Source organism: Podarcis raffonei, chromosome 17 (genome assembly GCF_027172205.1).
Source record: "Podarcis raffonei isolate rPodRaf1 chromosome 17, rPodRaf1.pri, whole genome shotgun sequence".
In the NCBI taxonomy this organism is placed as follows: Eukaryota; Metazoa; Chordata; class Lepidosauria; order Squamata; family Lacertidae; genus Podarcis; species Podarcis raffonei.
The window spans coordinates 41,309,815-41,334,437 of NC_070618.1; the positions used below are offsets into that span (position 1 = coordinate 41,309,815).

General features: G+C 43.8%; 2 protein-coding genes across 7 annotated transcripts in view; one reads left to right on the forward strand and one right to left on the reverse strand.

The window, feature by feature from the left end:
• Nucleotides 1-6,630, reverse strand: part of NDUFB11 (NADH:ubiquinone oxidoreductase subunit B11) — a 41,454-nt gene extending 34,824 nt beyond the window's left edge. The window contains exon 1 of the mRNA XM_053371330.1: nucleotides 6,400-6,630. Coding sequence (XP_053227305.1) covers nucleotides 6,400-6,597 — 198 coding nt within the window. The 5' untranslated portion in view covers nucleotides 6,598-6,630. The remainder of the gene's footprint in view (nucleotides 1-6,399) is intronic.
• Nucleotides 6,631-8,093: 1,463 nt separating this feature from the next.
• Nucleotides 8,094-24,623, forward strand: part of RBM10 (RNA binding motif protein 10) — a 49,298-nt gene continuing 32,768 nt past the window's right edge. For 5 of the 6 annotated variants that reach the window (XM_053371317.1, XM_053371318.1, XM_053371320.1 and 2 more), the window contains exon 1: nucleotides 8,094-8,221. The gene's annotated coding sequence lies outside the window, so the exon portion shown is untranslated. The remainder of the gene's footprint in view (nucleotides 8,222-24,623) is intronic. The other variant, XM_053371322.1, reaches the window with a different exon arrangement.

Genomic DNA, 24,623 nt, shown 5'->3' on the forward strand with positions numbered 1-24,623 from the left:
CCCACGAAGGATGCCCCTGCAGAAGGTACACCCAGCAGCCAGCTGCTCAGTGTCTTCTAGGACCAGATATCCCATCTGTCCTTCCAACAGATGCGTTGGCTCAGAGCCCAACCCATCAGAGCACGTACAGCTCTGCCAAAGCCAGAACTGAGGCTGTCATCACACCCTGCAAAGCCCCAGCTGCTCTGCAGTTAGGATTCTTCTCATCTGGGGCACAGCCTTGGAGCTAGAGTTCCTAGGAAGGATGGAAAAAGATGTGAAAGGCCTCAGCAGTGGACAAAATAGCTCTCTGTATTTCACCAGACACAGCAGTCCCGGTGGTGCCTCATAATGCAAACAGCTCTCCTGTCTAATAAATCTGGCTAGTCCTAAGGGAAGAGACAGGGGCAAACAGTTCCCTGGTCCCTTTGGCATAGCATGCATCTGTACTGCTGCACCATGCTCCTTCTGGCCCACATAGTTCCAGGCAGGGATTAGCCAATGAGCTCTAAAAACAAAAATGTGGAAGAGTGGTGCCAGATGCAGCTGCTGCTGGGCCCAGATTTAAAGGATGAAGGAGAGAAAGTGTGCTCACAGGTGTCGCATCAGACACAATAAGAAGACTGCTCAGCTCTATTAATCATGGAGACCTTGCTATTAAATAACATAGAAAGGGGAGGGGGTGGGGAAGTCAAGAATTTGAAGCCCAAATGCAAATCCTCTCCCTGCAATTTACTATCCTCTCTTCCCTGAAACCACAAGGCAATCTTGACATCTTTCCAACCATCCAAGTTCTCTCTTGCTTTAGCTGACCACTAACTTATACTCTTAAACTTATCCCAGCCCTTCTACTTCCTTTATTTTTATAAGCCTCTGTGGAACTGTACAGTGCGGTGTACAGAGCAGGTCTTGATGGCTGTACAGAATGTAGTTGGTGCAAAACACAACACCTCACTTCTTAACATGGGAGGCTGGAAGCTCATAAAACTCGGCATGGGCTTCTTTATAGCTTTTCTTGTACAATTCAACACCCAATTCAAGTGTAACCTATGGAAACTCCGAAAAACTCATGAGCCATATTTAACTAAAGCCAGTGCAAATAATTCTGCTAGCACAAAGAAACTCCCCTTCCACGTGTACCCCAAGCTGGCAAATTGGGGGGAGCCCAGAACAGATTTAAGGGGGCATGGGGGAAGAGAGTGGGAGAAGGTCCTGTTGTGCAAGAAAAATCTTTGAACTGATGGAAATTTAGCCACAGTGCTACGTTGAATGCAAACCAGTATCTTACAAATCTTCTCCTCTGTTTATATCTCTGGTGATTTTTAAAGATCTGCAATTACCTTCATGGCATCCAGTGGTGCCCTCTGATTTCCACTTGTGAAATGGGATGTGCCCTTTTTTCCTCCTAGAGTTCCACTCCCTTCAAAAAATATCATCTCCAGAGGGTTTCCCAACCTTCCAGAGCAGTGTGCACACTGACTGAACACCAGCTTCAGATACATCACTACAATGGCACTTGAAGTACTAAATTGAGGCTTTGTTTAAATACTGATGATTAATGTAAAGAGACAGTAGACAGGAAACGGGGGGGGGGGGGGAGGCCTGTCTAGCATAATGGAAAAATGGTAAGGTAGATAGGAGGATTACTTGGTGAATTTTCTGATGAAACTTCTTCCTAAATTGCCCAGAATACAAATCAAAGTGGCAGCCCCTCTACACACAGACAATAATACGCGCTGCAAATCCATGCAGCCTCTGTTCTTTCCATGCTGCTTTGTCCAGCTCTGTTCATCTATCAGGCCACCCCTGCAATGGTACACTTCCTCTGCTGATGGATGCTAAATAGCTAATAACAGGTTAAGAAAAAAGAAACCGCTGTGCCCAATTCTGGAAGAGACTGCACCAGCCTATGCCTGTGTTCACACTTTGGCACAGGCTTACTGCTTCAATACACAATTCTTATCATAAACGTTGACAGAGAAAACATAATGTCAAAAGAACCCTCCCAACACACATACTCTCTCCCTCAACCTCATGGGATTGGAGCTTGGTTTTTTATTAAATGCCAAAGACAGATAAAAGGTTAGAAGGGGGAAATGCATCCCCCTGCCCCACCAGCACCTACTGCCCAAAGAATGCTGCTTCACACCATTTTTTTGTATGGCCAGCACTCAAATCTACTGAAGTGCCCCTCCTATTTGATGGGTCCTTTGCTGGTGCAAGTTCCAGCAAAGGATTCAAGACAGGGAAAGGTAACAACTGGTGGCCTAAGGACTTTCCGTTTGGCTTGCAGTAGAGACCCACATTCCTAGGGCCCTTCTGATTATGCATCACAGCTGCTTCTCCCCACATAAAGCCAGGACACAAGCACAAAGTCAGACTTCCAACCTGCTGCATGCAGTGAGAACAACAATGGAGGTTTACACACAGCCTTTTCCCTAATGCACATCTTAGCTGTTCACTCATGGAGGCAGGTCAAAGGCTCTTCAAAGCTTCCACCCTCCCATGTCAAGAGTAGCAGAGGCTTTCGCAAGGCTCCTCATTCACCTGAGCTGGGTCACTCCCCATTTGCCTGGATCTTGGGTTTCACTGGGAGCAACTTCTGATAGAGTCCTGATACCAAGGTCTAATGAAGGAGGGATTTAATGGGCCTTTGCTTGACTGCCCAGAGTTAATTCCAATGGTTCACAACACTTCACTCAAGACAAAAATGTGTTCCCCTTTCAACATTACTTTGCCAGAAATTGAGCAGAATCATGTCTCCTCCTGAGACAGAAGACAATGGATAGATTGCCCTTGTCACATGCATCAATCTCTGCATACTTTTAATCCAATCTCCCCCAACCTGGTGCCCTTCAGGTGTCGTGAGACTCATCAGCCTTAGCCAGCATGACGAGGGATGATGGGAGTAATGGTCTCTGGAGAGCATCAGGCTGGAGAAGACTGCTGTAACCCAAGGAAAGAAGAGCCACAACACTCCACTCAACATCACGTACCTACTCATGGCAAGCCAGTGAAAACCAGGAGTAACTGAAGTTCAGTAAAAAATGAGAGAGGATACTACAGGTGTGTAGCTAATGCAGAAGTGGCAGCAAGGGAGGAGAAAGTGTTCCCATAGGTGAAGCCAGCGCAGCCCTGAGGACCAACCCCTGCCCAGCACCTGGGTTCCCACCCATGCAGCACAAATGACTGCAAACCTACTTCAGACAAAGCAGGCAATAGATTTTCCTCTTAGCCTTGACCTCACTTCACCAGACAATGAAACAGCATTGAACTGCACATTGCAATAAAGCTCACGGGAAATGTGAAAAACACTAGCTCTCTGGCCCTGATATTTAACATTTCCCTGAGGCACCACAGCTACAGAGGAAAGAGAACAAGCAATACATGCTCATCTATGAAAGAGAATGCCTAGCCTAGCTATGGCATGTGGATTCACAGCACCACCTAGTGGCAAGATGGTGCATTGCACAAGCCACTATGCAGACATGTCCAACGAGTTGATCGCGCAGGATGGATTTTGGTTGATCACACTATGGCTAGACAGCCTTTGTTCAGGGCTCAGCTGTGGGAGGGAGCAAGCTACGCCTTCGCTTTCACCATCCCGTGAGCTCCAGAGCACACGCCTCTCTCACTTCACTCTGCTAATGAAGCTGCCCTCGGCTGGGCTGCCTTCACTGAGTGATGCAGGGCTGCGCTCGTGTGGCGGGTTGAGGGTGCAGCGGTTCCCCTCGGGGAAAAAAGAAAAGTGGAGCCCAGGGGTGCCGATATTCCATATTCAGGATGAGGCTGGATAAAAAGAGTGTGCCTTTCCTTCCTCCTCCAAACAGAGCTGCCTGTAGCTGCCACCTTGGCGATACGTGGAAGAAGGCGATGGAATCGACCACAAATCCATGCTAAGGAAAGAAAGGGGTTTTTCCTGGCCACCAACAACGCTTTACCCCTTGCCCCTAAAGCAAAGAAGTTGAAGAATGACAATGGGAGTGTGGTAGATCACTGCCAGTTTTTAATACTAGATAGTAAATCACAGCCTACTTGAAGTTGGACATGCCTGCAATAACGCACTGCGGATGCTGAAGAACTAAGAACTCTGTATTGTGCTTCGGAGCCTCAGCTTTAGAAATATGCACGGCAAAATAAGGCCTCAAAATAAGACTTCGAAGGAGACAACTGTAAGTGGAAAGCTGCCTGTGTGCTGTCGGGACCTGATCCTCAGTCCTGTTTTCGCGAATGCTTTGCCACATGGAAGAAAGGAAGAGCTACTAGGCAAGAACCTTCTATGCTGGTGCTTCTCACACTCTTTTCCCTCCATGGACCACTTGAAAACTGCTGATGGTCTGAGCAGACCACTTAATTTTTCTGTTTGCTGTAGCAACTGTCGTGCACTGCGCTACATGCTGTTTGATTTTTAATCACATTTTGTTGCTTATTTTCTCTCTTCTATTTTATTTTATTGTACTACAATTTGCATTCCAGAGTGTAAACACAATATAAGAACTAAAAGCCACAACAAAAATACAATAAAAAAAATCTCTTGGAATATTTAATGCCAACATGCTGTGTGGAACACCTGAATGAACCCCAGTGGGCCTATGGTCCAGTTTGGGAAACCCCTGATAAAAGCCTTTGCAAGGGGTCCACTGATATACAGGTGAGAGAAACAGACAGGGAAAGGAAAGGTTGACTCAGGAACAGCAGCAATCTTTTTGGAAATGGGAATCAGCTACAACAGAATCGGATGAAAGTAACAAAGCATACAGGAAGCTTTGATTTGTAAATTTTGGAATCCTTGTTATGGGATCACTTTGTGTACTAGAAAACAGAAGCCACCCCCGCCATGACCACTGGAAGGTCTACTCAGCCTCCTCATCTGGTTGAGCTGACTTAACAATGGGCATTACGTGTATTTTGTGTGTATATTAATGAACTGAATAGAAGGAAAGATTACGACTCATGGGGGTGCAGAGAGTGTATACATGAACTTAAGCTATTTTGTTAATGTTGTTACTATTGTTTTAGAGATTCTTAGAATCGTATAGATTCTAAATAAGTATCTGGTACCACACAAGTGTTCCAGCAAAGTGGAGGGACAGAGGAGCACATATGGAAGAGCCTCACAGGAGTGACATCCCCCATTCAGCTTCTTTAGGTAATCCTAGGTTTCAGTGTTATGAGAGGGAGAAAAACTTCTCCCTATCTAGCACGCTATTGAGATATATACAGGTGTGCACAATACAATGGCAAGCAGCATTGCATATTGAAGTGCTATCCTGGGCTAGTTTTCACAAAGCATTAGTTAAGAAACATAATGAATCTTTCACGGTGACAGATGGAGCTCAAGTGACTCTAGTTTTAGTCTGTTGTAAAATCAATGATTAATTTGGGCAAAAATTACCGTAATCACCAAGAACATGAACCTGTGACACTTTTCAAAAATTAAGAAAGTCCCAAAGCTATCTTCAGTGTGCACTGAATATCTCTCTACCCAATACAACAGTGATACCCACAAGTGAGTCTGAAGCATTCACTGAAAGTGAACCACAACCACATGGCAGAAAATCTGCTTTGCACTGAGAAGGCATCATGCTCAATCCCTGACACTTCGAGGTAGGGCTGGGAGAGACTCCTCTATCCTACAGAGCTACTGCCAATCAGTGCAGACAATACTTACCTGGATGGAACCATGTATCTGATCTCAGTATAAGGCAGCTTCCTGTGTTCCTATGCCACTGTTGGAAGCACCTACCACTTAATGCTTCTCAAAGACAGAGGAAACTCCCTGTATCATTGATCTGTCCCTTGCTCTCTGGCAGTGGCACCGTCCTGCATGCAGAGGCAAGAAAGCAATGGATTCTTAGATTCAGGTAGGTAGCCGTGTTGGTCTGATGCAGTCGAAATACATAAAAAAATAAAAAATTGTCCAGTAGCACCTTAGAGACCAACTAAGTTTGTTCTGGGTATAAGCTTTCGTGTGCATACGAAAGCTTATACCCAGAACAAACTTAGTTGGTCTCTAAGGTGCTACTGGGCACTGGAATCCTGCAGCACAGCACAGGTGCAGGTCCCTGAAGCATCCACGCTGCCCAGAAAACACCCAAGAACAGCATCCCAGGGACCAGGGTCAGCAACCGCCTCCCCCTGCATGATCCCCAGGGGCAGCGGATCCCAATGCTGATCTTTATTCCCTGCTTGCTCCTTCTTCCCTGGGTGTCTGTGGTTCGCCCCCGGTGACAAGACAAGCCTGGGACATTCAAAAAGCCATGTTCTTTTGCCCCTTGCAAGGAAGCCTCTGGGTTAGGCAGGTAGCTCCCTCCGCAGAGCTCGGGGTCCCTTCTACTCTTCCAGGATCCCCGGGGCTCGTGGCCCTGGGAACTGACGGGCAGGATTCGCGCGTCTCGCCCACCCCACCCCCGCGCTCACCTTCATGAAGACGGACACCCCCTCGTCGTCGTCGTCGTGGTGCTTGCGCGGAGGCGCCACCTGCGCGGGGCTCGAGGCGGGCGGCACCTGCACCGTCGCCGAGGAGCTGGCCGGTCCCCCGGAAGAGAGAGCGCGGGCCGCCCGGGCCGGTAACCCCAGCAACCTCTGCACGCCCGCCAGCCGCCGAAGGGCCGCCATGGTCGACAGCGCCGCCGGAAGCGGAAGTCTCGCTGGGCGGAAGGGGCGGGGAAGGAAGGCGCGTGGGAAGGGCCGTGGGTCACTCTCCTGGGGGTTTTCCGCCAGAAAAAAAGAAAGGCTTTGGCTTGGGGGGATCTCCCGACCCTGCCTAGGATGGAAAGTCTCTCCTGCAGCCCGAGGAGTTCCGCTGAGCCCTCAGACTTGCTTCAAGGATAAAGAGGCTACTGTAACTGGTGTAAAAGAACTTGTGGGGGGAAGGGTCCCCCTAAGCCCTAAAATTAATAAATGCTAGGATTTGGGGTTGTTTGCGATATGAAGAGAATATAAGCTGCAAGGGAACTCCTGGGCTGCCTTTTGCAAACCTGTCTAGCTGGCGGAGGGAAGAGCAGAGCTGTCAGCATTACGAGAGAGCCACCGAGGCTCGTCCACAACTCCTGGTCCCAGGTGGGACCAGGGTAGCTGCTCTTGAGTGAAGGAAGGACTGCCTGCCATGCTCCGGACCCCCTCCATACAGACGAATAAACCCTATTTCTTAAAGCAGGAGAGTCTCCACAATGTCGTCCAGAGAAATTTTCTTCCAACGAAAGGGACACCGACCCTGTGCGGGCGCCTGTGACCCCATGCGATCTGGCCACTGCTTGGCAGAGAGAGGGGGCAGGGACTGCTCTTGCCCCTGGATATCTGGAATATATGTTGGCTAGAGAGAGAGGATCTATTATCTATTTTGAAAGTCCACGCGCCTCCTGGCGAAAATTCCAGACAGCTGCCCGCACGACGGTTTCTTGAGTTTTCAGCAAGGAGGGATGGGAATTTAATTCCAGCTGCCTGCCTTCTCCCCAGGGGCACGTGCGGATCAGCAGGTCCGGGACCAAGCCTATGAAATCACCGGCGAGGCCGCGGTGCTCCGCTCCTCGTGGATCTTGATGCGCGGGCTTCTGTTGCCTCGGCCCCCGTCTTTCCCCGTGGCGGCTCCCAGGCTGTCCCTCCAGCAGCCCCGCGAGCCAGGCAGCCTCGGGCCAGCTTACCCTGGGAGCCGCCTTCGGGCTGAGGGGAAGGCCCCGCTGCACAGCGGGGTCGGAAGCCGTTTCCCAGGCCCGCCAGCCGGCCGGGGAAACGAGGGGGCGCAAGGGACCCCAAGGGAGCAGGCGGCAAAGGACACTTCCCTTAGAAGGAGCGAGCAGCTGAGGAGCGCGCCGATGAACGGCGCTGCTTAACAAAGATTCTCCCGAAACGCCGGGAATGGAGTTTATTGCGGGCGCCGAGACCATTAGGGGAAAACCAAAACCCGCCCGGAGCTCCGAATCGCGGCAGCCCAGCTTAAAAGGACAGGATCACCCCATGATCCTTTGCGGGAGGCCACGCGCGATAAAGCGGCGCCGGAGCCCGCCTGGCAGGGAGGCGCGGGCTGGTCGCTGGTCGAAGCGAGCTCTGAGTGGCACCGGCTTCCGCCAATCCCGTCCGGAGAGCGGGCGGTCGCTGCGGGGCCGGCGCGTCCAATGCGCGCGGGGCGGGAAGGGTGTCCGGCCAGCCAGTGTCTCCGGAAGGAGGGGCTGCGGAGGGGCCGCCATTTTGTGAGGCGGCCGCCGTGAGGGGCGAATCCCTTCGTGAGGGAGGCGCTCGCCAGGTGAGGAAGCGGGAGAGAGGGTGAGAGACGGAGGCCGCCGCGGAGAAGGGAGGGCGGCGCCGGAGGAGGCGAGGGCCGGGCGGGGCGAGGGCGCCTGGCGAGGAGCAGGGGCCGCGAAAGAGGCCCTCGGGCGGCGCAAACGGCCCACCGCGGGGCGGGGCGTGTGGATCCGTGTGTACACGCGTGTGCGCATTATCTCGTGCTGTTTCGTGCTCTCCCTCATGAGCAACAAGCGCGCCTCGGATCCCCTTCATTGGCTACAATGCCACCCCTGTGACATACTTCCCTCTGTATGCGTAAGACCAGAACAGTCCTGTTGTGCTGAAGAGACTTGGACATTATCTCACATGATTCTGTGACCCGCAGCAGAATTCATTTGGAGAATTATTATTGTTGTTGTTGTTGTTGTTGTTGTTGTTGTTGTTGTTGTTATTAAGGTTTGTATACCGCCCTTCATCTGTAGATCTTAGGGTGATTCTCTTCATTTGCCACACATTGACCCAAAGGCTCATGAGTGTAGGTGCTGGAGTCAAAAGGGGGTGCAGTGGGCGAAGGATCCCTGGGAGTTGCAGGCCCCCCCCCCGCAAAAGGCTACCTATAATTCTCACCATGAGTATTCAGAAGTCAGTCCTGTTGAGTAAGATGATATTTAGTCCCAGGTCAATTGACTTCCGATTGTGGCCTAATTTAACTTGTTGTGGAGTATTTGTTTTTAATTTTAATTTGTTTTTGCTGGCACAAACGAACATAGTGATCTTTCTGGATTTTAAAACAGTGACAACAGCCACAGTTATAGATTGTAAATGCAACTCCTTCCCCACAGAGGTGTGTCTACCATCTTCATTATGCAGCTCCCAGGGAATGCTGAACGTGCACTTTTACCCTTTTGACACTTGAGGTGTATATTTTGAAGACTAATCTTATTTCTGTGGTTGTAAGTTGTTTTAAATTGTTTTTATATTGTGTTTTAATGTTACAACTCTCTCTGGGACTTTGGGTGAAGGGCAGGCGATTAATAATAACAATTCCTTTGCTTATTTAAGAACTGTAGGTCATAGTTTTGTGTTTCAGTTTTACACCTAAATAACTCTTTGAAATATCTTTGTTGAATAATAATTATTTTAAAGTCAGTAGCAGTTAGCTACTCCAGGATGTGAAAACCTGCTACTAGGCTTTGTACATTATGTGGTATTTAATTCCATCCCTACAGTATATAATATAGAAGCCAATGGTAAAGGCAATAGAATTGCAGAGCAAGAGCTAAGTTAAGTCATCAAATCCAATTTCCCATTGCAGGAGAGAAATCTTTTATGTTTATAAACACCTGGCAGGGTCCTATATATAATGGCTCTGGGGGGAAACTGCAGAGGGTGAAAACTCCTATAGCCCTGTCCTGTAGTTTTGAGTAAGTCCTACTGATGTAGAACTTATTTTCAAGTAAGTGCATAAAATTGCAGCCTATGGTACTTTGGTTGTTATATGTTAAATCTGTTTTCCTACACTTAAATCCTATATTTTGTGAGCCCTCAGTTGGGCAAGGCTGGTTGCTTCTTAATGAAAGGTTTTGAAGAATACTGTACTCAGCTTGCACAGGTTTGAATACAACCCAGAGCTATGATGCACTTTTCCATTAAAAAATTTTAATAGAAAATGTGGGGTAGGCATGGACAGACCTGATTAGATTGGGAAGGTGCTACTAAGAATTTAACATGAGGTGGAAATGTATATGGATCACACGAGGCTAATTTAAGTAACATAGTTGTGGAATTTAAGTCCATGCTCTGACAGGGGCCTGGCTTCTATGTGCTGTCATGCTCTTTGCAGATGCTTGGTCTGTAGGACAGAGTTGTTTGTAGAGGAAAGTATATGCTTAGTACAACAGTACTGTAAATAAAATGCCAAGTAAAAGGGTTTTAAATATATAGACTGTAAGTCACTGCAGTTGTGGGAAGAAATTGGTGAGATATGATCCATATTCCCATGTAGTTCAAAATTCAGGAGTTAGTTTGCTAAGTGCAGTTTCTGAACAGTCTTCAAAGTGCAGGCATGTAAGAAAAAATTAGTTGAATAGAGACAACAGATAAACCTAATAGAAAACCAGCAGCTAATTCAGCAATAGAATACGCAGAGGGATATTCAATAGTATTATCCCACCTATGCAAATTGGTCTTGTCCTTCATTCAGAGCAGATTGGAAAGCTGAAGGGAGGAAGGCGAAATCTTAACACATTGTCTGGTACAATGGGATTCAATGACTAGTTTTTTCTTGTCTCTCACTAGCTAGGCTGAGGGACTTATTTATAATAAATAAAATGGGGACTTCTGGCGAGGCAAAATAGCAGGTGCCACGGCAGTGCAGAGCTCCTAGGGACTGCCAGCACCAACAAGGTTCTCTGGCCAGGCCCCGAGCTGCCAAAGGCATCACCACGAGCAAGCGGAAGCCAGGGGCACCGAACGCAGTGATTGGGGGAACTGCGCAAGGCTCCCAGGTCCCCACCCCACCCAGCGACCTTGGCTGTACCGGGACAGGGATCACCCTGGCAGTGGCCCGGTGAGGCTCAGAGTGAGTGCAGCGGAGCTGCCCACCCCCTGACCGAGCACCTGCCAGCCACTGCTGTGGCCACCGCGGCAGCCATAAGTAAAGAGAGGTAGGAGGGGACCGGGAGAGCCAGGCAGGCTGCATGGAAGCCCAGCGGACGCTGCATGGAGGCCCAATCCAAACCCAGCCCCCGGCCCAACCTCGAGGGAGACAGGCAGGGCCCACCAAAACACTTACATACATTGATTAGAGTTTTTTTCTTCTTGATGTTTTTTCTTTGATCTTCTTTTAAATCCCTTTAAAAAAATCTTGATCTTATTTTGGTTCCTTTTCCTTAATTTTTCAAAAATATTTTAAAAACATTTTTAATACACTTTTTTCTTTTTTCTTTTCCCCTCAAATTTCTTACCTCCATTTTTTCAAACTCAAAGGAATCAAAATGGCAGTGCCCAAAAAGGAGCCCTAAACCAACACAGGCCACTGCCTGGGATCGATGCTTCAGCCCTGACTTCCTATTTTTTATTACTCATTTTTTAAATTAAATAGGGAAAAGAAAGAAAGAAAATAGAATAAAATGAAAACCTGATTCTTTTATTTTTCTATTTTTGTTTTATAGGGGGGAGTCCTCTCTCTCCCCGCCCTCCCATTACTATCATCTTTTCTTAAAAAACAAACAAAAATTATTATTTCTATTGTTATTTTCCTCTTCCTCTCTTTTCTTTTTCCTCTCCCCTTCCCCTTTTTCTTTAAAGCGAATACATACACACACACACATATATTGTCGGCATCCGGCGGTTGGGAGGCCAGCTGGCTAGCCCCCAGCTGGATCGTCTCCCTCTCAGCCTTCACGCTGTGGAGATTCATCAACCTCTGGCTCCGACGTAAATCAGCAACTCAAGCTTGCTGCCTTGAGCACGCTGTATGTAGAAGAGTAAACTGCACAACGGAAGAGGCTGTAGGCTGTGAATACATAGTAAAACTATGGATTTATTTTACATAAATCAAAAGAAAGAAGCATGTCTCCTTCCGTCTTCTCAAAGAGAGACTCAAAAGAAAAGCTATACACAGAGCTGAAGTTCCACTCACGGGACCCAGCAGTTTGTGCTGGAATGTAAACAGACATGTGATACGCAACAATCCCATGTCTGCAACAAAAGGTGGAATGGAATCTCCCAACATCTATATCTTATTTTATCTTTTTCCCCTCTCAAAGGGGTTTTCTATTATATGTTTTATTTTTTTACTTTTATCATTACACACACAACACTTCCAGATAGATACCACCACCTCAACATCTTCAGGTTCTTCTTGGGGGGGGGGTCTTTTCCATTTTTTGCCTTTTGTTTTTTGTTCTCTTTCCCTCTTTCTTAACTCTTAAATCCCCCCCATCCCTCATCTCTCTTTTCTTTTCTCTCCCGCCCCCAACAAACAATCACATACCTACATACATACACCTCCCCACCCACTTTCATTAGCAACCCCCCCTTGGTGGTCTTTTACCTCATACTATAACTAGAACCACCACTGCAGTTTATTAGCATTATCATTACTATTCTTTCTTTTTCTCCTTCTTTTTATTTTACTTTTTATTCCCCCCCTCTCCTTTTTCCCTTTCATTCTCTTCTTTCCCCCCTTTTGCTTCTGTTTTGTTTGGTTCTATTTCTGAACACACCCTTGCCAGTCTTTAATTTTTAGCTCTTCTACAAATCCCTAACCTCACCTTCCACCCTTAACTGGACCCCATTCTCCCTTTTGTGTGTATGAGTGTGCATGTGTGTGCGCACATGTGTATCCACAGATAACCCACCTAACACACACCCTCCCTCTGGCCCCACCCCATCGGTCTCTTGCACCTCTGCCTGCTAACCCCTTTATGTCAACTGGTCTACTTGTCTGTCTGCTCATCTGCCTCCTACTCCATCAACACCACTGAGGTGACTACGGGAACCCCAGAGAAGTCCTTAAAACACAGCCCAGATGTGATAAAAATGGCTGCCTAACCCAGATGCTCTTTAAAAGCCACCAGACAACAATGCCTGTTCAACTCAGCAACTCAACACCCAGGAACCACCACAACTCCTAACCATAGCATGTCCCATTGCAAGAGGACACCAAGCAGATCTCAAACCAAGATAATCAGGGAGATTGTGATAACACCAACCAGGGAGATGGCAAACAGCACTGAGACCGCAACACCCCCTCCCCAAGATGACAACAACTCAACAACAAAACAAGACCTGAGGGAAATGGAACTAAGATTAGCAGAACTACTGAAGACCACAGTGGTTCCCCAGCAGATAATATAATATCTGTGTCCTGACCTCCAAAGTGGAAACCCTCACTAGCACCATCTCCATTCTAGGGAACAAGAACCAAATTCAAGAAAGAATAATAGAGCAGTACCAAGAGGAAAACACGTGTGAATAATAAACTGGCTGAACTGGAAAGCCACCTGGAAACAGAAAGCTCCGAAATGAGAATCAAACAAGCGGATCTTGAAGATCGCAGTAGACAACATCTGCTTCCACAACTTTCCCGAAAAAGTGGGGGAGAAAAGCCCAGCAGACCTCATTGTATGGTGGCTAAAAACCACAATCGCTAGCCTGACACTCGAGGTAGATGACCTGGAGAGGGTTCACAGAGCTCTAAAACCTATGCTGAAAACCAACGCCCCCCAAGAGACATCATCGTCTGCTTCGTCTGCTACAGAAAGAAAAAAGTATTGAACAACATCAAAAATTCAACCAATCTCCTTATGGAGAAAACCCCATCATAATTGTATTCAGTGATCACTCGTAGCCAAGTAAGATTGTCTTCCATAAACATAGTTTTAACAGTGAGTCCATAAGTCACTGTGGAGGCCAATTCTGGATCCACACGTCCTTCCACAGTGGGGACATAAGTTTCTGGGCAGGAGTTGAGCACAGTGAGGATTTGCCAAACGTGTCTTTCTCTTATCATGTTTCTCCCTTTCATCCTGAGTTTTAGTGTCTTCAAAAGCCAAGACACCTTTGGTAATGGCTGTTCTCCAACTGGAGTGCTTGCAGACCAGTGTTCCCACTTGTCGGTGTTCATACTACATTTTTTTTAGATTTGCCTTGAGAGTCTTTGAACCTCTTTTGTTGACCACCAGCATTACGCTTTCCATTTTTAAGTTCTGAATAGAGTAGTTTCTTTGGAAGACAATAATCAGGCATCCAAACAACATGACCAGTCCAACAAAGTTGATGTTGAAGAATCATTGCTTTGACACTGGTGATCTTTGCTTCTTCACTGGCATTAGTTCACCTGTCTTTCCAAGTGATGTGTAAAAAATTTTCGGTGATACCGTTGATGGAATCTTTCAAGAAAGTTGCAGATGATGTTTATAAGTGGTCCATGTTTCACAAGCATACAGTAAGGCTGGTAGTACAATAGCTTTGTAAACAAGCATTTTGGTTTCCCTGCGAATGTCCTGGTTCTCAAACACTCTGTACTTCAATTGGGAGAAAGCTGCACTCGCAGAGCTCAGGCGATGCTGGATTTCGACATCAATGTTGGCCCTTGTGGAAAGATAACTGTCCAGGTAGGAGAAGTGACTGACATCACAGGAGACCCTAAATCGGAGGAAAAGCCTATGCCCATGCTCCCAATGTCTCCAACAAGCAGGGATCAAGTACCGATGGGGCTTCACCTTCCACCTCGTAACAACCAGCACAGCACGCAGCTACTAGTATACCTGAAGCCCTGCAACTACTAAAGAACCTCAAACTCGACCCTCCATTAAAATGGCAATCCACAGACCCACCAAGCGACAGCCATGACCAAACAACAGCAAAGAGGAAGAAGAAACAACACGACAACATAAACCAGTACAGTCAAGCATCGCTCATAGAATTGTCCCGCTGAACATACACTGGCAAACCAGCCTCAACCAAACCAACATACCATAGATTGACAACCCTGCAACAACAACCACAGCAGCTGGAAATGACCTCAAATTGACGGATTGGTGACCGCCCCTTCCCCTTTTCCTCTCTCCCCATGCCATTAATATTGCCAACACCACCAATACCCCTTGTGCCCTGCACCTCCATGGAGATCCCCATTCCCACACCAACACTGACCCAGACGACATCAAATCACATTCCCCAACCATCCCAACAACCCACACTCTCAGCCCTCCACTCCACTCCAAGGACTCCACCCATAACAAAAGAGGGGGAAAAAGACCACACATACAAAAATAGACACACACACACACAACCTCTCCGTCTCCTCCTTAATCATGCAAAGGCAACAAACAAGCAGGTAAAAGAAAAGGAAAACAAACAAAGAAACCCATACCAAGTAAAATAATACCCCCAACCCCAATAAAACAAGCCACAAACAGGCTAAAATCCGACACACAGCTAGTACAGTGGTGGTGCTAGAGCGTGCCAACACCCATATTCCCACCCCAACATATCAACGATGTTAATAACACACAACATTGCTTATAAACCTTATACCCAACACAGGCATCACAAACAATGCTTAACACTTCAAAACGACCTTGACAGATTAGAGAACTGGGCCAAAACAAACAAGATGAATTTTAACAGGGAGAAATGTAAAGTATTGCACTTGGGCAAAAAAAATGAGAGGCACAAATACAAGATGGGTGACACCTGGCTTGAGAGCACTACATGTGAAAAGGATCTAGGAGTCTTGGTTGACCACAAACTAGACATGAGCCAACAGTGTGACGCGGCAGCTAAAAAAGCCAATGCAATTCTGGGCTGCATCAATAGGAGTATAGCATCTAGATCAAGGGAAGTAATAGTGCCACTGTATTTTGCTCTGGTCAGACCTCACCTGGAGTACTGTGTCCAGTTCTGGGCACCACAGTTCAAGAAGGACACTGACAAACTGGAACGTGTCCAGAGGAGGGCAACCAAAATGGTCAAAGGCCTGGAAACGATGCCTCATGAGGAACGGCTAAGGGAGCTGGGCATGTTTAGCCTGGAGAAGAGGAGGTTAAGGGGTGATATGATAGCCATGTTCAAATATATAAAAGGATGTCACATAGAGGAGGGAGAAAGGTTGTTTTCTGCTGCTCCAGAGAAGCGGACACGGAGCAATGGATCCAAACTACAAGAAAGAAGATTCCACCTAAACATTAGGAAGAACTTCCTGACAGTAAGAGCTGTTTGACAGTGGAATTTGCTGCCAAGGAGTGTGGTGGAGTCTCCTTCTTTGGAGGTCTTTAAGCAGAGGCTTGACAACCATATGTCAGGAGTGCTCTGATGGTGTTTCCTGCTTGGCAAGGGATTGGACTCGATGGCCCTTGTGGTCTCTTCCAACTCTATGATTCTATGATTCACTGTCTCACAGACCACTCCCTATTGCAAATGACAGGGAGGACAGCCTGCCCTTAAACAAGGCCTTCCATGTCAGCTGAGACCCAGGACCAACTGGCTAGACACCAGATGGTCCGAGATACCCCAAATAAACACCTATATAGGCTACTTTCTGTCATCTACTCCCCTTTTTTTAACCCAAATCTAATCCTAACCCCCCTCCCCCCCACACACTCTAGGTCAACACACCTTAATAGGTTCGATAGACAGTGCAAGGTGAGAGACACAGGGCAACCCAGATGAGTTGGCAGGGAATCATCCTATAAAGTAGATAAGCAAGACGACTGGCTTAAAAGCAATTACATCAAATGTGAGGGGGTTGGGAAACCCTATCAAAAGAAAATGCATCACCTTGTATGTAAACACCATGAAACCACACTGCCTTCCTACAAGAAGTACACAACCCACCCAAAGGAAGCAAACTCCTGAGCAATCCCTGCTTCAGTCAACAATAGGTAGCACCTGGCTCCTGAAAGGCCCGCGGAGTAGCCATAATACTCAGTAGAGACCTGAACTTCAAAGCCACAACAGTCCTAAAAGACAAAAGAGGCAGATTCATCTTTGCTAAAGGGACACTAGATGGCAAAACTAAACTGACAATCGGCTCCATGTATGCCTCAAACTCAAAACAACTAAGAGTTTATCCAGAAAACACTGAACAGGTTCCTCTCCTCCTCTGAAAGGGGAGCAATACTGGGAGGTGACCTCAACCTAAATATGAGAGGCATCTCCCTGAAAGACACCCACCATACAACCCCATGGGCAACCTTCCTCCGAAGGAAACCCCAAACAATTAGGGAATCTTACAAGTTGCTAAAAATGCTTTAAAAAAGGGTCTCTGTGACAATTGGGGTGAAGAAAACCCGGGAGACACCCGCCACACATTCTAGTCTGGGCGCAATGACACAGTATGCAGACTAGACAACATTCTCTTCACGCAAGGTCTGATCCCCTCAGTGGAATCAACTGACAACTGATAGGTAACATTAAAATCACAGATCACGCCCCAGTATAAGCTACCCTTAAAATAAGAGAAGGGACACAAACCACCCCATCATGGTCCTTCAGTCCCATCCTAACCACAATTAAATTGGCGAGAGTCTCACAAAAACTCTCCAAAACTACTTCAAAGAAAATGATGTAGACAATATAACAACCCCTCTCATTTGGGACGCAATGAAAGTGGTCACCAGAAGAGCTTTCATAAAAGAGAAAACATCCCTTAAAAAACAAACCTCAAAAATTAGCAAAATAGAACAAGACATCACGGCCCTCTCATCATGCAACAAATAAACAGGAGCTAAAGAATTCCTTACACTTATAGAACAAAAAAGGAGGGAACTAGACTCCCTAGAAATCAACAAAACAATGATCAACTTTCTATACTCTAAACAAAGCTTCTATGCGTATGGAGGGGAAACAGGTGTAGGAAAAAATCACTCAAAACACGAATACATTGCATCACCAAAAAAGATGGCAACATTCTCCCCCAAAGAAATAACCTCAGAATTTGCAGAATTTTACTCCAACCTATACACCTCCTACAGCCCGCCCAAGGAGAAAATCAGAAAATTCCTAGCAGGGCTGACCATGCCTACCTTAACTGATGAGGAACAGGAATTCATGCTTAGTCCTATCACCCCAAAGGAAATAGAAACAGCCCTCAAAAACCTGAAGCCACACAAAGTCCCAGGCCAAGATTGCTTTACAGCAGAATTCTATAGGAAATTCAAAGAACCCCAGATGCCCTACATGACCTGCCTATTCGATGATATCATAAAAGGGGGTACCATTTCTAAAACCTGGACCTTCTCCAAGATAGTCTCCATACCAAAAGACAGCCTCAAAGTAGAATCATACTGCCCAATCTCATTGATAAACCAAGACTGCAAGATACTCATATCATTCTTGGCCAACTGTCTAATTTTTTTCCTACACAAGTTAATAGCCCCAGACCAGACTGGCTTCGTCCCCGGTTGCCATATCATAGACCCCAGTGACAATTATGTCCCTAGACATCCTCAAAGCTTTTGTTTTTGTTTTTTTAAGCATCTTTATTGAATTAAAATATAAATATATATACATAGGTAAAGGGACCCCTGACCATTAGGTCCAGTTGGGACCAACTCTGGGCTTGCGGCGCTCATCTCGCTTTATTGGCCGAGGGAGCCGGCGTACAGCTTCCGGGTCATGTGGTCAGCATGACTAAGCCGCTTCCGGCGAACAAGAGCAGCGCACAGAAATGCCATTTACCTTCCCGCCGCAGTGATACCTATTTATCTACTTGCACTTTGGCATGCTTTCAAACTGCTAGGTTGACAGGAGCAGGGACCGAGCAACTGGAGCTCACCCCGTCGCGGGGATTCAAATCACCGACCTTCTGATCAGCAAGTCCTAGGCTCTGTGGTTTAACACAGAGTGGTTTTCTCTTTTTTAGCTTCTGGAATTTTATGTTGGCTTAGAAAGTATTCTATTTCTTCCCCTACTTCTGTATTTTTTTTATAAAGCTCTTCATAATATTGAACAAATTTTCGTGTTATTATTTTGGGATCATCTATGCTTCTTCCTTCTATTTTTAGTCTATTGATTTGTTTCTCATTTCTTCTTCTTTTGAATTGCCAGGCCAGGTATTTACCCGGTTTATTGGCATACTCAAAAGTTTTTCATTTTAGAGTTTTCAAATTCCATTCGATTTCTTGCTCGATTTTGGACACACATTCTGATTGTAATAGTTTAATCTCTTTTTTATTTTTTTCATTATTTGGATATTCAATTCTTTTTCTTTTCTTTTTATTTCTTCTAATAAATCATTTTTTCCTTCTCTTTTCCTTTTCTCTGTAAGGCATTTTGCTTTATAAAATACTCTGATAACTGCCTTGCCAGCGTCCCATACTATTGTAGGTTCAGTGTCTTGTTTGTTATTAAATTCAAAAAATTATTTCATAGTCCTTTTTGCACCCTCTTTCATCATTAAGTAAAGATTCATTCAACTTTCATCTTTTTATTCCTGTTCTCCAGTCTGATTTAAGTTTTAATAAAATCAGATTATGATCCGATATGGTTTTTGGTAGAATTTGTGATTCCTCAATCCTCCTTAGCTTATCTATCTGGACCCATATGGCATCAATCCTGCTTACTGATTCATTTTGCTGTAATCTCTTTCAGGTTTTTTTACCAATAAATTTTTATTGTTTTCATTAAACATACACTTATAATACAAATATGTCTGCCGAGCTTCTGACTTCTCTACACCCCTTTTCTTACATCGCTTATTCTATTTATTTAACTTTATATTTACCATATGTTGTAAGAGTTATCTCTTATATACACCATATATTTACTCCAGCTTTCTTGAAACTTCTGTTCATCCTGGTCTCGAATTGTTCTGACAATCTGGCCAGTTCTGTGTAACTCATCATCTTAACCTGCCATTCCGCAACGGTGATTGCTTCTGTTTTCCAGTTCTGGGCCAGCATAATTCTTGCTGCCGCTGTGGCATATAGAATTTTTTTTTGATCTTTTAAAAAAATATTCCTTCCCCATCAGCCCCAGTAGAAAGGCTTCGGGCTTTTTTGGAAAAGTGTATTTAAAAGTTTTCTTGAGTTCATTGTAAATTAATTTCCAGAAATTTGTCACTTTACGACAGGTCCACCACATGTGGTAAAGATCGCCCTCCGCCTCTGCATTTCCAGCATTTCTTATTTTTCATGCTGTACATCTTTGCCAATTTTACCGGCGTAAGATGCCACCTATAAATCATTTCCCATAAATTCTCCTTTAATGCTGTACAAGTCATAAATTTCATATTTACATTCCATAAATCATGCCATGCGTCTTAATTCAATATTATATCCAAAATCAGTGGCCCATTTTATCATGACTTCTTTTACTTCTTCATCTTCAGTGTACCAGTCCAATAACAAATCATACATTTTAGATAATAATTTATTTCTGCCATCTATAATATCTATTTGAAATTTTGATTTCTTATCTTCAAACCCCAATTTCTTTTTGTCCTCTTTCAGTATATCGTTGACTTGATGATCCTGCAACCACCCTGTAAGCAAATTCTCTATCTCCTCATCTGGTTTAAGTTTTATCCCTTGTTCGGTTTTTCTGGTAAGTTCTTCATAGGTGGCCCTCTTTCCTTCCATATTTGCTTTCTTAATGGTTAACACTTCTATTGGTGATATCCACCAAGGGGTTTTCCTCTCCAGTAAGTTTTTGTTTCTGTCCCATACCTAATATATAGATCTTCTTATTACATGATTTAGGAAACCCCTATGAACCTTCACCATATCATACCACAGGTACGAGTGCCACCCGTACCTGTTATCATGCCCCTCTAGGTCCAAGAGGTCTGTATTTTCTAATTTTATCCAGTCTCTTATCCAAGTAAGTCAAGATGCTTCATAATAAAGGTTCATGTCTGGCAGGGGAAAACTGCCTCTTTCTTTTTTATCTACCAAAATCTTCATTTTTATTCTTGGCCTCTTTCCCTGCCAGACAAATCTCGCCAGTATTTTCTGCCACTCTTTACATTGTTTTGACCCCTTAATCACTGGAATTGTTTGGAACAAAAATAACATTCTGGGTAAAATGTTCATTTTAATCACTGATACCCTCCCTAAAAAGGAGAGTCTCAGTCTGTCCGAAACTTCTAAATCTTTCTTAATCTCTTTCCATGTAACTTCATAATTATCTGTACAGATTAATATTTTTTGCTGTCAACTATATTCCCAGATATTTCACTTTCTTGGCCACCATAATTCCTGTCTCCTGTTGCAGTTCTTCTGTCTCTTCTTTATTCATATTTAACATTTTGGTCTTACTCTTATTAAGTTTGAACCCCACCACTTTACCCCACCACTTTATTCTTCTATTCTCTGTAAGGCTTCTTGTACACTTCTCTTTGGATCCTGTAATGTTAGAACTAAATCATCCGCAAATGTTTTTATTTTGAATTCTTTAGATCCTACCTTGATCCCTCTAATTTCTGAAGTTTCTCTCAGAGTCTTATTTAGAACCTCTAAAACTGATAAACAACAGGGGTGACAGAGGACATCCCTGTCTAGTCCCCTTAGAAATATTGAAAGTTTCCGATACATTATTATTTATAATAAGTTTGGCTTTTTGATCTTGATATATAACTTCAAAACCCTTCATAAACCCTTCTCCAATTCCCATTATTTTCAAATTTCATAAACCACCAGGAGACATTATCAAATGCTTTCTCCACGTCAATAAAGACCAACGCCGCTTGTTTGTCATTTCTACTTTCTAAATACTCAATAATGACTACAGTATTTCTCACATTATACTTCAGCTGTCTCCCCGGTAAAAAACCAGCTTGATCTTTATGGATTATTTCATTTAGAAGTCTTTTTAGTCTTTCTGCCAAAACATCTGCAAATAGTTTATAGTCATTATTCAGTAATGAAATAGGCCTATAATTTTTGACCTCTAAACTGTCAGTATCTTTTTTGGGAATTAAAGTAATATGTGCTTCTTTCCAAGTGCCGGGGATTTTCCTTTCCTTTAAAATATTATTCATCACCTCACACAACACCGGGGTTATTTGGTCACTTAATGTTTTGTAGTATTTAGCTGAAATGCCATCTGGACCTGGAGTTTTCCCAATTTTCATTTTCTTTATTGCCTTTCCAATTTCTTGTTCTGTAATTGTCTGATTTAATTGTTCTTTCTCTTAATGTAATCTGTCGTAATTGGTGTTTTTGTAAATAATCTTCTATTGCCAGTTTCTTTCTCTTTCTTATATAGGTCTTTATAGTATTTCTGAAATACCTTTCTTATTTCTTTGGGGTCTTCTATCATCTTTTCTCCCTCTCTTATTTTACATATTACATTTTGTTTTTGTCTTGCTTTTAGTTGCCATGCCAGATATTTTCCTATTTTATTAGCCGATTCAAAGTTCTTTTGTCTCAGCATTTTTATTCTCCATTCTACTTCTTGATTTACCACCATGGAAAACTGAGCCTGCAACAACTTTCTATTTTGTTTTATTGTTTCATCTTTTGGTTTAATTGTTAGCAATCTGTCATTCTCCATTAGGTGAGCTAGAATTTCCTCTTTTTTTCTTTTCTCTACCCCTTTTCTGAAAACTATTTTTTTTTTGAATTAAGAAGCCTCTCATAACGACTTGGCTTGCATCCCATACTGTTTCTATGGGTGTTCTTTTATTTAAGTTCCAATTAAAATATTCTATAATTGTTTCTTTCGCCTTGTTTATTATCTTTTGATATTGGATAAACTTTCATTCATTCTCCATCTAAATGATGAAGGATCTTTTCCTCTCACCTCCAGATACACTGGGTTGTGGTCAGAGAAAGTCGTTGGAAGAATTTCTGATTTGTATATTCTTGGGACTAATTCCTTAGATGTCCAAATAAAGTCTGTTCTCCCCCAACTTTGATTTGGATCCGGAAAAAAAGTAAACTGTTTTGTTGTGGGGAGTTTTCGTCTCCATATATCTATTAGTCCCATAGTGTCCACCAGGTTGAAAAACGGTCTGGGTAATTTACCCTCATTTGTGTCTCTTTTTTTGTTGATCTGTCCAGGTTTGGAATAACCACACCATTAAAGTCTCCCATTAATATAAATTGTTGGTCCAGAAAATCCAGCAACGTTTTGCTAAGTTTTGAATAAAAGTCCGCGTTTTTATCATTAGGTGCGTAAATTCCAGCTACAATTATCTTCTCCCCTTGAAATGTAATTTGCACTATTAACACTCTTCCATCTTCGTCTTTATAAATTAATTTTGGGTCAAGTTTTTCTTTTATATATAACACCACACCTCTTATTGTTTTTATCTGAAGCAATAAAGTCTCTCCCTAATCTTTTATTGCTTAAAATCCTCTTGTGTTTTCTTGCGACATGTTTCTTGTAAAAAATTATATCAAGGTTCAGTTTAATCAATACACGTTCGATTTGATTTCTTTTACTTTTATTATTAAGCCCATTTACATTCCATGACAATATTCTCAAAGCCGTTTTTATTTATTTAAAGCTGTTGTGAAATCTGGTTCAAATTTGGTATTCTTTGCTGTTAGTCTCTTCTTCCTCACCTTCGTCCTTCGTCCTTCTCTTCTTCCTCCTCTTCCTCTTTTCCTCTTCTCTCTTCCTCTTGCTGTTCTCCTACTGGTCTTATCTTCTCCACCTTTCCCAACTCCTTATCGTATCTTCTAGCAAATTTCTCAAGATCCTGAGGGCTAGATAATTTAAATCTCTTTTCTTTGTAGCAGAAGGAAATCCCTTCCGGAAATTCCCATCTGTGTTGAATTCCATTTTTCTTTAACTGGCTCACTAATTGTAAACATCCCTTCTTCGAAGAAATCTGGATGGAATTTCTTTAAATATGATAATTGCCTTCCCGTCAATGTGCAAATTTTTATTATAATTTAATCTCAATATTTCATTCCTAATGTCCATAAAATTAAACATAACCAGCACATCCCGCGGCAATTTCTTCCCTCTTAATTTGGCAGATTTTACTTTTATTCTAAATGCATTTGCAATTGTAAATCCAATATCCTCTTCTTTCATGTCCATCCAGATCGCTAATTTTTTGATTAATTTCATTGAGTCCTCTAACACTTTAGATCTTACCGTTAAATCCTTTACTTTGTCAGTTCCCCCACCACCCCTCTAGTTTTTTGTCTAATGTGTCCTGCACTTCCAATAATTTTTTTTCAATATACTGCTCATTTTGTTTAAATTCTTTCCTTATTTCTTTTTTTTTTCCGAGTGAATTTTTATTGTTTTCCTTACATATTTTTTTCCAACAAGTTGTAATAGCACCATACATTCCCTTTGACTCTGCCGAGTCGCGACCCCCCTCCCTCCCCACAACTGGTATATTTATCCTCTTTCCATCACGCACATCATTCTCATATTAGTACTATTATACATTGGAGGTGTTATGTCAATCCTGCTAGTGTCTTGACCTCTTTACAATTCTTCTTTAAATATTCAATAAATTTATTCCAGTTATTTTGGTATCTTTGATCTCCCTGGTCCCGGATCCTCCCTGACAGTTTGGCAAGTTCTGCATATTCTGTCAACTTCGCCTGCCACTCCTGAATAGTTGGTATATCTTGTACTTTCCATCTTTGGGCCAGAAGGGTCCTTGCGGCAGCTGTAGCATACATGAACAAATTTTGATCTTCTATTTTAATTTCTGTTCCTATTAAGCCTAATAGACACGCTTCCGGTCTTTTGGGGAAAGTATATCTAAATATTTTTTTGAGTTCATTATAAATTGATTCCCAAATTTTTTTTACCTTATCGCAGGTCCACCACATATGGAAATAGTCGCCATCTGCCTTTTTACATTTCCAACATTTTCTATCTTTTTTCCTATACATTTTAGCTAATTTTACTGGCGTCAAATGCCATCTATACATCATTTTTAGCAAGTTTTCCTTTAAAGCCATGCATCCTGTAAATCTCAAACCCTCCTTCCA